The 17,508-nt window shown below is 37.1% G+C and overlaps 2 protein-coding genes across 2 annotated transcripts; one reads left to right on the top strand and one right to left on the bottom strand.

Annotated features, from left to right (window-relative positions):
• Positions 1–202: 202 nt before the first annotated feature.
• GCK72_026181 (uncharacterized protein) lies at positions 203–668 on the bottom strand (the record flags this gene model as incomplete). The annotated part of the gene is made up of 2 exons (XM_053736714.1): positions 203–265; positions 423–668. The coding sequence occupies 2 exons, from the start codon at positions 666–668 to the stop codon at positions 203–205; spliced, it is 309 nt and encodes a 102-aa protein (XP_053580280.1).
• Positions 669–9,562: 8,894 nt separating this feature from the next.
• On the top strand, positions 9,563–12,508 carry GCK72_026180 (uncharacterized protein; the record flags this gene model as incomplete). The annotated part of the gene is made up of 4 exons (XM_053736713.1): positions 9,563–9,622; positions 10,531–10,626; positions 12,279–12,377; positions 12,440–12,508. 4 exons carry the CDS (start codon positions 9,563–9,565, stop codon positions 12,506–12,508), a joined length of 324 nt encoding a protein of 107 aa, XP_053580279.1.
• Between the last annotated feature and the right edge of the window lie 5,000 nt (positions 12,509–17,508).

Here is a 17,508-nt window from a genome sequence, read left to right as displayed (position 1 = left end):
AGACATTTTTGCAAGGAATATATTGAATTTCTGTAACAACGTATGGTTCATTCGACCAATATCATTTTCGAACTCACTTGTTCACAAATTATCCATCCGCCAATCGTCTTGCCTATTGAATTCGAATAAATAGACATCGAATGAAACAACCGTAGATAGATCTTTTTTTATCGTTTCTCTAATTTCCGGAAAAATATATTCCTCAGGGTGGGTCTCGAACGTCCAACATTGATACTATTATCAATAGATGGTTTGATGCAGCTATCTGAAAATTGATATAGAGGCTAGAATTCGAGATCGTGTCCCAGCAAAGTCAGATTCTCGGACATTTATCACCCATAAATTGGTCGGTTCTCGATTTAACAGTCGATTTTCACTGAATTTTTACCCTAAATTCTCTAGTTTTCTCATTTTCATATCACACTAAACCAGAACATTGCTCGGGCTCCGAAACCTCGTCCATTATTCTCGTCCACTTTCGGAACCTCGTCCACTTTCGGAACCTCGTCCACTTTCGGAATTTCTATCCGCCAGGCATTCTTCTCGTCGCATTTTACTACATTCCCGTTCCACCTCCTCCACTGACGTCCCGATTCAAAGTCCGTCACAACGTTAAATTCAGAATCCTCAGATTCAGAATCTCCAGTATTAGTATCCGCCGGCTTCATTCGATAAACACGTGCCAGTATAGAAATAGGCTCTCCCGATGAGCCACAATCAGAAAACGATCCATTCGCGAGGCCGCCAATTTACATATCACAGGAAGCCGTGACGTCAGAAGCGCCTTCTGCTACTTCAGAATCCTCCTCGGTGCCGGCGGCTCCAGAAACCGATGAATCCCATTGTCAATATCTACTCTCGCACTGCCGAGGAGAAGCCACAAATGTCGGCGAAGCGGTCGTCGCTGTTCCAATCAGAAGAATAAGCTGTAGAATGTGTTCGACACGACGCCCATTGAGCCGAAACCGCCGAAACTGAAAAATGCTTTTAAAATAGGGAAAATAGACAAAAATTTGACACAAATTGCTCCTCCGAAACCATTGATTTTCGTGTTTCACACAAAATGCTCGAAAAGCGCCCTCGAGTAATCCGTTTTTAGCCCAAAACACTCTAACATTTATTTAAACTGGTCCATTTTCCACTCAAAATTTTCAAAATTCGACTCCGATTGCTGGAACTGCTCAAAACACACCAATCAGTGGAATCGGCTAATTTTCTTTCCACTGACTTTCATGCTTATTGGTTTTCAATCACGTCTCGCTCGTCTTCGCAAAAAAAAAATTGGCCAGCGCTTCCCGCACCCATAATGTATTTTTGATTCAATAATCAGGTAAATACTCACTTTCCAAGTTTCATATCAGGTGCAGAAAGGTTCTCGAAGTGTCCAAAATGAAGATTGTACATGATTTCGTCCGGATCATTGGCATATGCCACTTCCGGTGGACTCTGAAAAAAAAACACGTTTTTATTACAAACCACGAACAAATAATGAGATCTAAAGGTTTTCAAATACGAACATTTACTGATAGCAACTATGAGAATCACTTTTGTTTGATTGAAGTCATTTTAACGACTACAAAGCGCAGAAAACGTTGAAGAAGGGAATCGATAGTTAGTCTCATCTAGTCTAGTCTCACGTCTCTCATCTCTAATGCGTGTCAATAGAGCGCGTTTGTTTTACCCTGGCCTAGTGGTCTTCTCTTGCTGGCAATTTCAATATTTGGTTCTTTTTCAAGTTTCAACAGTTGAGGAACAATAAGGAAGTTCTCAGAACCTTGAAATAAAGTTGAAAGTCGAAAAACCGGACAGTTAGCACGACGCAGAACTATATCAGAGAAGCGGCAGCATCAGAAAGCAATTTTCAGAGAATTAAACTTGTTTTCAGTTGCATTCTTCATGTTTTAGCATCGAGAGTCAAGATAAATATGCTACGAAGCTTTTCTCTGTGACTTTCAGTCAAACGCAACAAAAATATCCACTGGACTGTTGAAATCAAGGATTTTCCTTTGGACGAGGCTTCTAATCTCAGTGTTTTCATTAATCCGACCAGGCAACTCACTTATTCAAAGCTAGTTCACCCATCATGAAACGTTGTTGCTTTTTTGGACTTGATAACATTGTCTAAAATCAACACATCACTTTCGGAGAAGACGCACAAGATTGTAATAAATCAGTTTTTTGATCAATTTCTATAATTTCACAAAAATCTTGGTGCTTCTCGCTGCTGTTTTCAACCGCTGTTCAAATTCTTAAATGATGATATTGAGATATTTGAACAGCACTTCAATATTTTTCAACAAAAATCGACGTTACACTAAAAAATGCACGTATTTTTCCTGTTTTCAACATTTCCAACGAAGAATCACTTACCCTTTCCAATCGGATGAAATAATTGTTTGTTTTTTGAGTTTTTCATGCGGAATCCCTCGTTTTTTTATCGTGCTTCTGAAAAAATTTCAAATTTTATCAAATTTTGAAAGAAAAAAAGATAAGAAAAAAAGAAAATGTAGTCTGCCCTGTACTAAACTTAATTTCAACAAAAAATATTTTAAAAACACAGGAAATTGACGGAAATTGGTAAAATAAGAAGCAATTATTGGAAAACTCATTGTGGACCGCGACGCAACCGCGTTGCATGCGGGGAGGAACGAGAGTAAAAAGACAGTGCTATTAAGTGTGAGCCGCCCGAGAAAATTAGTCTGCTAACTCAATCTGTAATCAACCTATAAACTTGTTAGTAGAAATACAGATAGTTAAAACTCTAACGTAAATATCCAACCCACTGAGGTTAATGCAAACGCGCCCCGTTGCACCACTCAAAAACGCGGTAGTTTGAATTCGATTTTTTGAGACTACTATTATATTTTTAATTCTGAATAAATTATTGTTTTCAAAAGAACCGTTCAGTTCTGTTTTTTTACTACGCTTCTAGATAAAACACTTTCATTTGTTATTTCCATGTTAACAGTTGGAAATATCAGAATTGTTGGACATTTTCTTGTTGGAAACTGTATTTTTAGTGTTTTAGATATTCCGTGTCCGTATGTTGATTGGTAATATTTTGAATGTGATGAAACTATGAACCGCTAATTGAAAAAATTATCAGGAGGACACTTCTTTTGATGTTTCAGATTTTTTTGCCCGCTTTCGGCTCCTGATATTGGGAAACACGTTGTATTGTCATAAAAATCATAAGCATCATTATCAATCAACGTCCTGACTGATAACGGTAAAACACAGTAGAGATCATATTAACTTAAGAGAGCCGAGAGTCCAAGACGCATTTTTAAAGCAGCAGGAGGAAAGATTTTTCATTCCTTATGCACACTATCCAGGTGAGTTTGTATTAAAAAAGATTTTTTAACAATATAACAATTTACAATTACATAAATAAGTTTTTCAGATGTTTTACTGAATAAACGTCACCGTCTACTGATTTTTCGAGAATTAATGTATTATTGTTTTGTTTCTTTGTTTTTTTGAAGGTGAGTATACTTGCCTCACTAGCTTTCTTATAAATCGTGTTTTTCAGATGTTCTTCTGGTTGAATATTTCTTGAGAACCTCTCACTGGAGGTTTTTGAAGGAGGAGGTTGTGAGGGTAAACAATGGTTTCCGAGAGATAACTTGGAAGTTATGTTCACAGAATTTTTGCCAACTGGATAAAGCTATTGAGGCCATGCAGTTCAGTAGTGGAAAGTTCCAGGTATGTAATTTTTAATGAAAAGGGAGACGAATATTTGGAGATCAACAGAGAGCAAGTTTTTGTTTTGAGATAAATTGTTGGTCATAAACGGTTCAAAATAAACAATAACTGAGCATCCGTTTTTCAGCATTGACAGCAACATGTCTGCATGACCAAAAAAGAGTACCATTCGCCACGGGGTGGGAAGATCCCATTTAGGGAAGTTGCGATAGTTGGGAATGGTAAATTGTTCGATTATACTGTTTGTAACATGAGCTTTTTTCAGACTTCACACGGAAGAGTCGTGTTCAACAGAATGCGAATTGCAGGTGAGTTTTAGTTTCAAAAATGTATATGTCTCAGAAATTTATGAGTCAGCCTTCCAAAATTCAAAAAAAAATTAGGTTTAAGAAAATTAGGTGTTTTGAAAACAATGGTAAAAAAGCCACAAAAACGTAAATATATTAAACATGTTTCTAATTCAGAGAGTGGAGCAATTGCGACTGAACTAGAAGACCCATTTTGAAAAAGTTGGATAAATTCAGATTGGTGAGTGAAGCTATACCATTTTTTTTAACATGCGTATAATAAAAATTACTCCAATTTTTTTACAGCAATTACCCGGAAGCTCGATGAACGTCATTGAGGATTCGGAACAGTCCTTGGACAGTGAGTTACTTTATATCAATGCTTAGTAGCTGTGAAATACTAAAATAACAGTATTGTATTTGATAGTGTTTTTCTGCATAGAAATGTGAATAATGACATAATAATGTTATTTCAGAGTCGACACGCCTACGATGTCAGTGCTAATTTTTGAAAAAATTTTGCTTCATTTTCAATAAATGATTGTTTTGAAAAAATACCGTTCTGTTCTGTTTCTGTAACTACTCATGTAATCAAAACACTATTGTTTATTATTTCTATGCAAGCAGATGGAAATATCAAAATTATTGGAAGCAAAAGTTTAATAGAGTCTAGTCACAGTCTCTGAACTACTTCAGCTGAAGAATCGTAATATCTCTTTAGAAATTCATGAAGATTTTCTATGGAGAGTACTGAACGCTCTAAAATGTGATTAAGAGTAACAGTCCTCTTCATTACAGCATGTTTGACTCCTTGTTAGCTGCTTGGTACCTATACATGTTCGCTCACACACCTTGCTCCCCAAGGGAGACTAAAAATAGAATTTCGACCTGTTCAATGAACAAATCTATTTATAGTCAAAAAAATCTATTCATAGTCAGACATAAGTTGACTACACTAAAAAACGGAGATAAGAATAAAATGTTCTCTCAAAAAGTGCGATTGTACATTTCCACAGTCCAAAGTTCCACCTGCCGACAAGTCACAAACGTTATCACAAAAAGAAATGTAATCCTATTTGTGTCGCGTATCGGAAGAAATTTTTCCGTCAAAAAAGAGAATTGTACATTTTCACAGGCGAAAGTTTCACTTGCAGACAAGTCACACACGTTATCACAAAAAGAAATGTAATCCTATTTGTGTCGCGTATCGGAAGAAATTTTTCCGTCAAAAAAGAGAATTGTACATTTTCACAGGCGAAAGTTTCACTTGCAGACAAGTCACACACGTTATCACAAAAAGAAATGCAATTATATTTGTGTCGCGTATCGGAATAAAGTTTTCTGTCAAAAAAGTGCATTGTACATTTTCACAGGCTAAAGTTCTTCTTGCCGACATGTCACAGACGTTGTCATATAGAATATTATCATCCTCTTTGTGTTGCGTATCGGTGTCTTGTCCAATCAGCCAAAATTTAGAGAGCATAAAAAAATGAGAGACATAAAAACATGACTATCTAGTTTTATGTTTGTTTGAACATTTTTTCATTATTTTAGTCAGACTTTAAAATTTTTGTATTTGTTGGATTTTAGGTAAGTCTTTGTGATTTTTAACTAATATGAAAATTTCTTTGTTTTCAGACGTCTTAACGGAATAGATGTCGTCAAATATTGGTTATTAAATGATTTTTTTGGAGTTCTAGTTTTAATTTATTTGTATATCTGTTGAATTTTGAAGGTGAGTAATTTCGATAATTGTTGAGTTCAGTTTCACGTTTCCAGAGTGTGAAAAATGGGCCAATGAACAACGGTGTCTATGTAATGTCGGGAGGACCGATTTTGTAGAATAAGTAGCACGCAAGATTTGGTTGCTCAAAAAGAAGACCAGTGAGTTCTTAAAATAAATTTTTAAATACAAAACCATATCAGTTACAGTTGATTTGGGCCATTATTTGGACCGCATCAACCAAAATTAATGTTGGAAAGTGCCGGTGAGTTGTATGTTCCTCTCTCACGTTTTAACTAACGTGTTTCAGCTAGGCGATGAGGATGACGAGTGGGAGAACTAAGAAGACAAGTTGGACGACTGGATTCATTTTTTAAATTTCATGTTTTCAGCATTTCATTTTGTGTTTTATTTTTGCAGTTTGGCTTCTGTTTGGCAATTTTTTGATGTTTAAATTCTTTTCTGTTTTTTTTTCTTGTCTTCTCAGTTTAAAATAAATATATTATAACTTAATACGAAATATATTCAGTGCTACCTAACTTCAGGCGGCTTTTTGTCTGGTTTGCTTACTATTCCAACTGAATTGCTCAATTGAACAGTTAACATTGAACACTAAACGATGTGCGAGATTTAATGGGCATAAATTGGCACGTTAAGGAAGGAAATGTCGGAGTTGAAGATGCCGGATGTGTAGAGACAGAAGGTTCGGTTTTTTTTTTAAATTCACACGCGCAAATCAATGAAAAATGTTGAATTTTCAACCGAAAAATGCAAAAATATTGTCAAAAAGTCGAAATCGATAATTTTAGGCTAAAAACCCACCTATCTGGCGTACCGTTGGCGCGTTTTTCCATTTCGTTTATAGTTTCAATGTTCAGCGTGAGAAAAATACCTCGAGATACGGTAATTCCGTAATCAATGATCAGTCTACAACCTTCCCGACAGAGAACCGATAATAAAACTAGAACGATGACACCCTTAACTAGAGAGTATAACAAATCAAGAGACGCGAGACACGCCAGAGAGAGAACACAACCTCTTTCAAACCTGTCGCGACGCTATCTTCTCATTCTACTTGTATTTTTTTGAAGTGAATAGACCATCGTTTTGGTTTTATAATTTTTAAGTTTTTTTTTCTTCCAGACTTTTTACTAAATGGAAGTCGACATTACTTGATATTTGATTTTTTTAGAATTATGTTTATATTTATTAGATTTGAGGTGAGTGGTTGACACTTTATATGAAAACTATATGAATATTGTTTTCAGATTTCCTTCTGGTTGGAGATCGAACAATTTGTTATGATGATTTTTATGGAATTCTAATTTTAAATATTTTTCTAAATTTGTTTTGTCTTGGTAAGTTCAAGTGACGAGTTGCGGGAAATTGTTGCAAAATGTACATTAGTTGTTTAATTCGTAGTTACAAAGTGTCACAAACTAATAACTAACATAAAAACTTTCAAATACATTTTTGCAAATAGTCAATCATGTTCTCTTCACCTTAGTCAGGTTCCTCATGGGTGTTGGGATCACAATATCCATGGGAATTGCAGCGATGTTCGTCATGGAGTAGAAGGTAAGTCGGTTTCAAAAATTAGTAGCTTTTTTGACAAAAAAAAAGAAAACCAACTGCTGGAACCAAATGTGGCAAGCTTTTTCAAATGAAGTATCAATATCTGAAACGGTCCAAAATCTCAGTGAGATGATGAAGGAAACTGTTGCAATAAACTTTAAACTTCAGATTTTGACTCTGAAATTTCTATTTCTGCGTTCCAAAATAGTTTTCTTCTTGCTGTGTTTTTGTTTTGGCAAAAATAAGCCCTTTTTAAAAGTCATAATTATTCACCAGTAGGATTCAACTCATTCTGAATGCATAACTAAAACCCTCATAGTCAAAAAAGTCTAAAATTGATATCATAGCAATAGTTAACTACTTGATCTCACTAAATTTTCTGGCTGAACGTTTTCTAGTTGCAGTTCCGAATAAAACATCCAAAACTCAGAATTTCATAACTCTCAAAACATTTTTCAGGAAGACGGAGTTTCCCGAAAGATTGTCAAACGAATATATCAGTAAGCTCCTGCGACTTGTTTCCAGCTCGTGAGTTAATTTAAGATATATTTTCAAACTTGCAAAAGTCGGACCGATCCGACCAGTAATAACTGTGACATTTTTTAGCAAAATTAAACGATATTTACTGAAAAAAACGTAAAAAAATATTTAGCTATGAGCTTATTAGCATTACTAATACATAGCTAATATTTTCAGTCAATACCCACGAAGACCATGTTGACGCTGCGAAGTAGGAAAAAATGGGACCAGACGCACTGGGCATGACAAATGTGAGTATAAACAAAGTTTTACCAATTTGAAAACAAGAATTCGGATTTCATTGTTTTATACTTTTCAGTCAATCCCTTCGTAAAACTTGCCACGAATGCTACAAGATGAAACACCAGAGATGTTGGTTTAATTTTTATTCCACTTTTTTCTGTCAATCTGAAAAATTTTGTTCAATGTCTTTCAATTTTCAGACAATCCATCCGAAAAGCCTGTCACGACTTCGACAAGATTAAGTGCCTAAAATTAATTTTTGTTAAATTTTCATTTCACTGTTTGTTAAAATTGTTTTGTTGTCATAATGAAGTTATTTTGAGAAAAAAATCCAGTGTGTTCTTTTTTCGTTGATTTGATTCCTGTTCGAATACGTTTTTAAAGTGTGTATGCAGCCTGAAATAGTCTTCAGGATGATTGCTTGTGAAAATAAGCTCATCGTTTTGCCTCTCTACTTTTCTCTGTCTCCCTTCTATCTCAACTTCCATCCGACTTCAGAACGACTGACCAACTGACACATAAACCTCGAAAATAGTAAGAAACGTAGAGAAAGAGAAAATGATCCCTTTCTCCTCCCGGTGACACACTAACACAAATGAATTTTCCCCGATAACAGACTGTTGAAAAAGGAGAGGCGCCAGAGAACACGACGCTCCAACTAGCCAATATACTGCGTGGGTTTTCTCATTCCCGTCGCAAGACTAGGTAAGTAGTTTTTGGGGGGAAATTAGAACATCTACTATTTTTTTAAAGTTAATTATTAAAACTTTTTTCAGACGTTCTACTGTATGAATGTCGGCCTAGGTATATATTGATTTTATGTGAAGCCTAAAGTTTATGATTGGTGGTTTTGGGTGAGGAAAATATTGACCAAAAGTTTTTTAACTGAAAAATGTTTTTCAGATTTTAGTCGCCATCGATTCAATTTGATTTTTATGGAAGTCTAATTTTTTTGTTTGGAGATTTTAAAAGTGAGCTCTGTTCAAACTTTTTGAAAATTTTTGAAAATTCTTTCAATTTCCAAACTGAATTAGTTATTTTTTCAGATTTGAAACCGGTGTCGATGTAGAGTATGTCGCAATGGATTGGTTGTTCAACAGAGGTGAGATTTTATTTCAAAAAATAGTTTTAAAAAAAGTAAAAATTATATCAGAATCATTTTTGGAGTAAAAAAAAACTTAATAAACGTGAGGGAATAGACTACTCTGACAGTAGACCATTATTTTGTAACAGCTTGAAGGGCCAAGAGCTTGGAAATTTCTGAAAATCTTAGCAGGTGGTTAGGACGGTCTGAATGCAAGTTTTTGCAATAGGTCCGCCACTCAGAACCAAATTATGGGGAACCAAAGAGCCGAGTTCACACATTTTCTTATTTTGGATAACATCTGAAGTTTATCACACAACTATTTCCAGAAGTACAAAAAATGGTTTTCAAATAACTCGGTTTGAAATTTTAATACTTTTTTTGTTGGATGATCAAGTGTATTTATAATATTACTTTTCAGACAAAATGGGTTCCAGCCTCGTTATGACTGCCCAAACGTTCCAAAGTTCGAGAAATGGAACATGGGTGAGTTGATAATTTTCAAAGTTTAGTTTTCATTCTTTTGGTCTAAAAATATCAGCAACGTGCACCTAGAAATTCATATTGTTCTTTGGTTGTAGATGATGTTAACACTGTTTCTGATGGTTTAGCCTGTTTTCTATAGTTTTTCTTCGTATCTTCTCGAAATTGTTGAAGAAAGCAGCAAAAATCATGGAAAATAATGACAAAAAAATCCGAGAAATGAGAAAATGAGAGAGACAAAGTTGAACTTTTAGACCACCGCGCTAAGTTTCTGCATCCAACGAAATGTGAAAACGGTCCAGATCGAAAACACAATAGTTTTCAGCAGCCATGATCTCCACGCTCCGAGCTCCTACTGAAACCGCCACCAGAGGGTGATTCAAAAATACAATCCAAAGCCAGTGGAGTTGCAAAAACAAGTGCGGTGAGTTACAATCTAATTATTTTTCATTTTAAACAAAAAAAAACTAAATTTTCCGATAACAGTTAGCTAGGTGGCCAACTACGGACATGTTATTTTTCGGTTAAAATTTTTTGGTATTTTTTTCGAGAGAAAACCGCCGAAACTGGCGAAAATTAGAATAAAATCGTCTATGAACTAAAAGGTTCACATGTCCGTGAATAAATTTCTAGGCCAACACACCAGTTTTCAAAAAGTAGCAATATTATCTAACATTTCGCTGTAAAAACATAAATATCGTAACATGCAATCATCAGAACTTTAAAACAGACCTTAAAACACCATTGAGTCAATGTGGGTCGAACGTTTCCTAATCTTTCAAAAACTAGGTAACTAAAGTACATTTTTTCAGCAAATATCATCTTTCAAGCGAAACTCAACTGCCAATGGATGAGTGGGGTAGGTTAGTTGCTTAAATATTTTCCTGGTTTTAAAACTGATGAGTTTTCAGCTACGGTCAACCAACTCATCAGCCAACTACACTCCTCAAACCGTCAACAACACGAAGGATATCGGAATGTGGATGATAGATGATGTTGAAACGCAAGTAAGTTTTTTCTTCTATATTGAATTTTCGATACTTTTCTTAAACCGTGTAAAGACAAACGAGTCAATTTGGGGATAGTTCTCTTGATATCTCGAGCTCAGTTAAACCGAAAGCTTTGTAATTTGGTACAGCTAGGTAATTTACATGGGTAAAATGGCTATTAAATCAATATTTGAAATGGATCTAATGGCTTCGAGTAACACTCAAAAACCCGTCAAAAAATAAGCAAAATACGGCATTTACCCGGCAAATCTTAACAGGCTGTAAGTCACTCAGTTTTGAGAAACGTGTAAAATGTTTCTTGGAGGCGCGACAAGCTAGCCAAAACCGATTAAACATGTTCGCAACTATATTCTTTTAAAAATAGGAACACTCCGCCGCTGACTGGAATCAAGATGATGCTGAAACCACATACAACTCAAAATTTTCAACACCGGTAAGTAAATTTTCCAAACCTTTTCGGTTTCTAAGAACTGTTTTTCAGACAAAAGAAACAATTCGATCTCCTGTCCGTCCGCCCAGTTATATTTTTAGAATTTTTCAATCAAATAAATATTGCTTAAGAATGTTTCTCTTTTTTTCAAATTTCTTCTTGCATGGTTAGCCAGCTGCATTTTTACCAGGAACGACCAAAAGTACTGCTTCCAACATTCAGACCTCATCCCTCTTTACCTCCCAAACCTTCTTTTTAGAAATGGTAAGTTTGATTGTCCTTCCAAGCTCTTCACTCCAAGATATCAACAGATGAATAGGGCTGAGAAGGTTTGCAAAACCGATACAACGTCTATCTTCCATCTGGTTCAAATGTAGATCAGAATTTGAGCATGAATTTTGAAACAGTTCGACAGCTTTCATAAATGAAAACTAGTATATATGCACATATATATTTTCATGTAGTCTATTAAGATTTATGTTATGAACGTCATACCTGAATCTTATAATCATTTTCTATTGAAGTGTGTGCATACAAAATTGAAGTTTGAACATACAAAGCTTTTTTTCTAGAAACGCTGCCATCTTTCACTGATGGCAATTCGTTCTCCAACGTTCGACCGGCAGACAGCACGAAACGTAGGGAAAGAAAGAATGACCCTAGTCCAAAAATTGAAGTTTTTGATATGAATCGACTCAGAAATTTGGGCAAAAGAAAAAACTCTCTTGGTCCGAGGCCCAAAAATTAGTCTAAAACGTGTTATGAGTCCTCAAAATGTCAAAAAAAACCTGTCGTTGTGCAGATTTTCCTTATATTTTGTCGAAAAACTCCCTCGCCGTCCTCGTGAAAAAGTGAATTTTAGGAAAATAACGCCGTGAACTCTTTTTTATCTGAATATTCTACAGTTCAAATGAAGAAGTATGTTTATGAATAGGAAATCATCAGCTAATGTAAGACTACCGCGCCGTCATTTTTGGAAATGAAAATAAAATGCAAACATTGCGATGGACAGACAGATTCTATTTTTATATATAAAAATCATTGTATTTCCCTTCATCTTTTTCTCAATATAGAAATCAAAAATTGTTCATTTTTCAGCTAACAAACAGCCAAAACATGAAAATGGTTCACGGATCAAAGCGTTCAAAAGGTGTCCACTGTGACAAATGATTCGGTAAGTTGAATTATAATTGAATTTTTTAAAACGCAATTTTTTCAGGCAACACCATCGTCAAGTCAGAATCGCCGTCCCAGTACTTCTGCTAAAAGGTGGAAAGTGTCATGGAGCTGGTTGAAAACGCGGCGGATCATTGTGAAAGTAATCCTGTATGTCTTAAAATAATGATTGAAAGTTTACATCACTACTACTAATTTTTCCAGTATATTCCCCTCAAAACAGTTAAGGAATCAATTCTCTCGATTGATCAAAGACAAGCGGAGAAGAATTGATCGCTACCCCGCTACATATTCTCTATTCGATATCTATCCTATATTCTCATCTGTGATATAATTACTCCGACTATTGAATATCTACGCCAATGATGTCGAAACGGAAACATACTGATACGTTGCCGGACGATCCGCCTCAATTCGTTGCCTACTCGGATTACATGGAACTTTTCAATCATGTGTCGAAGCTCACTGCAATTATCAACGAACTGAGGTCGGGTATCATCGAATCTGGTTCAAAAACACTCGGTGAGAAAATTGCTCTGACTTGTGAGCCACTTCCAGATATGTCACCTATCGGACTTCCCGTATTGGCACCTCCTGTTTTCGATGAAGTATTCCCGCAATCAATTTTTCCCACGTCTTATGCTTCCGTGACTTCCAAGAATGCTGGTGCCAACCCCAATACCGTCCCAAAGGTCTCCTCTTTCACGCCGAATCACTTGGATAAATTGGAAATCGCGCGGGAGGCCGCTAAATTGATCGATAAAGCTACACGGGTCGTCATCGAACGCTTCCCTGATGATCGCAACGACAAGGAGCAAGATACAAAGCAACTCCGCATTCTCCAGAATCTTGCATCCTCTAACAACCTTCCAGTGCCAGTCAAGATCCATCGTCACGAATGCAAGTCAATGTACCGCCCTTTGAAAGTTCAATTTGAATCCAGCTCCGACCGTGACTCGTTCCTACACGGATTCCACATTGCTCGTCGTACCAACCCTGATATCCTTGCCATGCCGTCGAAACCACGTGCTCGAAGAGATCTGACTCGTCCTGAATGGGAAACACTCCGTGCTTCTCGCAAGCACGTCTACGACGAGAACAAGAAAGCTGGTAAGACTATCTTCATCATGTCTGATATCAATTACCGCGTCAACAAGAATCCGCTTCCTTTTCTCTAGACTCCCGATTTGCCGCCTCCTCATTTTCTCCCTCTCCAACTTCTTGCCCCATTGCTCATTTGACCTTCCCCAATTCTAGGCCTACCCACTCGTTTTTAGACCTCTCATACGTTTCATCTCATTCCTCTCCTCCTGTCTCCTCTCCAGCTCCTGATACTTCCACTTCTAAAATACCTGACATGGGTCTCAAACTTTTGCTTGCCAATATAAGAGGCATTTCCACGCTCGCTAAAATTTCACTATTGATTGATCTCTTCCTCTCCTCTGGGTACCATCTTCTAGCTCTTACTGAAACATTTCTCGACGACACTATTCCCTCTTCTCTTTTCTCCTCGCATGACTTATCCATCCTCAGGTTCGACCGTTCTAATACTGTTCACCGTAAAAATAGTGGTGGAGGAGTTGCTTTTATTTATAAGAACTCTCTCTCCCTTTCCACCCTTGATATCAACATGTCCCACCACTACCCGCTTCACCAATCTGAAATTTTAGCTTGTCTTATCTCTCCTTCAGTTCATTCTTCCACTCTTTTTACGCCCTTTAATTTCTTCTTAGTCTACCGTCCACCAGACGCTTCCTCAGCTCAATCACTAGCCCTAATTGATCATCTTGATGAATATCTCCCTCTAAAATCTTGCATCCTCGCAGGAGATTTTAATTACCCATCTCTTACCTGGAATCCTCCATCTTCTAATCATCCATTCTCCTTATTCCTCCAGTCTAAAGGTCTCTACCAGAACGTCACCTTTCCCACTCGTACTTCTGCCACATCTTCCAACATTCTTGACCTTGTTCTTTCTTCCCCTGATATTGCGATTCCCCACATCTCTAAGGAGCCACCATTACTCAACTCTGATCATTTCAGTGTTGATTTCTCCCTAATTACTACTGTTAGTAACCACTCCTCAGCCTCCTTGCCAACTTCTCCCACATTTCGTAATGAACATCGCTTGAATTACAAGAAGTGTGATTTTAAATCCCTCAACGCTGATATCGCTAACGTAGACTGGGATTTAGTCCTCAGTTCTATTTCTTCCCCCACTGACAAGTTTGCACTCTTTTCTAAAATGTTGTCTGATTTTATCATCTCCCATACTCCTTTATCCACGCCTCCTAAAACTCATCGGACTTCCTTCTCTATCCGTCAACTCAAACGTGCTCGTCAAAGATACTCAAAACTTTTAAAACTTCCCAATCCTCCGGCGGACCAAATCTTCCGACTTCGTACCCTCATTGCTTCTACTTCCAAAAGAATCAAGTCCAACATGGTTACTGAGGAGCGAAAAATTTTATCGGCACCCAACTCCCGCTCCGCCCGACTACTTATCAAGAAGCGTACTAGAACCTCCCCCAAAATACCTCCTCTTTACGTCAATAATCAACTGATATCCTCCAACGCAGCTAAATCATCCATATTCTCATCTGTATTTTTTAGCAACTACAACCTTTCCCCTTCCAGCTCGCTTATCCCGGTGTCGAACAATTCTAGCAATAATATCTCTCCTTCTGAGCTTTTTCTTCCCTGGATCATCGAGAACACGCTTCGTAAAGTCCCTCCCCGTTGCGGTTTCACAACCCATCATGCCAACTTCTATATCATTCGTAACTGCGCTACCACCCTCGCTATTCCGTTGTCAATAATCTACTCTGACTCTTTTCTTAAGTCACACGTCCCTGCTTCTTGGAAACACGCTATCATCATCCCAATTCCCAAAAAAGGATCCTTGACCTCTCCTGAAAACTACCGCCCGATATCGCTCACAGACCCCTTTTCTCGTGTCTGTGAGCGTATCTTGTGCAATTATATTAAGATTAATCTCTTCCGCAATATAAGCAGATTTCAACACGGGTTTCTGTCTAAACGATCTTGCTCTAGCTCACTTGTCCACTCCATCTCTGAATACCGATTATTACTCTCCAGTCACAAGTCTCTTGACGTTGTCTATTTCGACTTCCGCAAGGCATTCGATCAAGTGGACCACCAATTTCTTATTTCGAAACTTGACAGCTTCGGAATCCCTAGTAATATCATTTCCTGGCTTACTGATTTTCTGTCTGATCGAACATTCTCTGTCAAGATTGACGACTTCGTTGGCACTCCCTCTGCTTCTATCCCCTCCGGTGTCCCCCAGGGCTCCGTCTCTGGCCCTCTCCTGTTTTTAGTCTTTATTAATGATCTCCTGCTCAAACTTGCTGACATTTCATCGCTATGTATCGCAGCTTTCGCTGACGATATTAAGCTTTACTCTCATGATCCTCTAGCACTTCAAATGGGAATAGACTTGGTAGAGTCTTGGGCTTCTGATAACTCCTTACCTCTGGCCCACTCTAAGACTGCCCTTCTTCGTCTCGGACCTCGAAACTCTTCTCACCCGTACACTATTGGAGGTTCCCTCATTGATTCCGTTGATTCTGTTAGGGATTTAGGTTTATTAATAGAACCTAATCTCAAGTTCACTAGACACATTAATCGGGCTGTTGCTCTCGCCTTACTCCGTTCAAAACAACTACTGAAATCTTTCAAATCCAACTCTCCCCAATTTTATATCTTCCTATTCAAAAGTTATGTACTCCCTCTAGTTGAATACTGCTCCGTCGTTTATTCGCCTCCCCCATCATCTAAACTAGCGCACAAGCTCGAAACTCCTCTCAGATTCTTTTCGCGGAAAATTCTTCAACGCTGTAACACACCTTATTGTTCCTACTCGGATCGCCTCTCCCAACTTGACCTCTTTTCTATGCGCCACCGTAGGCTCAAAGCGCAACTACTTCTCTTATACAATCTTATAATCGGCGCCTCATATTTTCCTAGTCTTGAGACCCATGTCAGGTTAAGTTCCTCCTCCCGTCGCCCAATGTCTCTTATCTGTATAAATCCTAATTGCTCTAATTTTTTCTCAACTGTAATACCTATTTGGAATGCCTTAACTATTAATGTTCCCCATTTCCTTTGCCCATCAGAATTCAACTCTCTTCTTGTAAATAATATTGCACGATTCTGATATTTTTTTTCTTTCTTTATTCTCCCTCCCCCTTGCCCAACACCTATTTTATAATTCCTTATTCCCGGTTTCCTTTCTCAGGTTTAGTCTCGTGAGGGACTTTACCTGACCTCCAGTGACATTTTCTGTATATTTAAATAGTTAAATAAAATATCAAATATCAAGAAGTGTGATGTTTGGAGATCAATTCAGAGGAATTCTATAATTACGTAAGTATCCGTTTTTTGATCTGAAACGATTTTGCACCGTGATACTATGTATTTCGAAACTGCAATATTGAAATTTCCTACACTTTGTCGATTGACAATTTTTTGATATCGTTTCACCCTATCGAGATACAGTGTTTCAAACTATTGAGGAGCGACGCAGGCAGTTGAAGCGTCTTGCTTCTTTGTGCCCTCATATATTCTACCTCCTGATCTTTAAATGGGCGTGTCTCGACAGAGTGAAGAGATATTAAAATAGTGAAAACTGATGAAATACAGGAAATTTCAAGAGCTACATTTTTGTAGTTGATAATTTCTAGGTTGCTCCACCCACTTTTGAGGCATACGGCTCAAAAGTTGGTGAGAGCAAAATACACCCAAAAATAAGGATTTTCATAGATGTTGACCGATTTCAGCCGATTCTAGCAATTCTTGCGCATTTTATTAGAGAACTGTCAAATATTGAATTTTTTTGAAAAAACAAAAAAATCATTTTTATGATTTCGAAATTATTGGGTCATATTTCTAAACATTTTCTGGTTTTTCAGAAATATCCGGATAACACATCCATCGAAGCTATGACAAAACTGGTCAAACAGTGCACACCGCAAGAAATTCTCCAAGATCTGCTACCTCAATCTTGATTTTTATAAAAAAATTTCAATTAAATAAAGATTTTTAAAGAAAGTTTCTGTGTTTTCTTCTCTTTTCTTCTTTGATGGTTAGCGATATTCATTTTTACCTGGAACTTCCGAAAGTTCTACTCGATCCAGTTTTCCAATTTTCAAACCACAACTCCTTATCTCCCGAACCTTCTTTTTAGAAATCGTAAGTTTGGTTGCGAATTCCAGTAATTTGTAAAATAATCATTGCCATGATATTATGAT

The sequence above is a fragment of the Caenorhabditis remanei genome, chromosome X, assembly GCF_010183535.1.
Source record: "Caenorhabditis remanei strain PX506 chromosome X, whole genome shotgun sequence".
NCBI lineage: Eukaryota > Metazoa > Nematoda > Chromadorea > Rhabditida > Rhabditidae > Caenorhabditis > Caenorhabditis remanei.
Note: the sequence above shows the minus strand (reverse complement) of the source record. Positions and strands in the feature narration are given on the sequence as shown.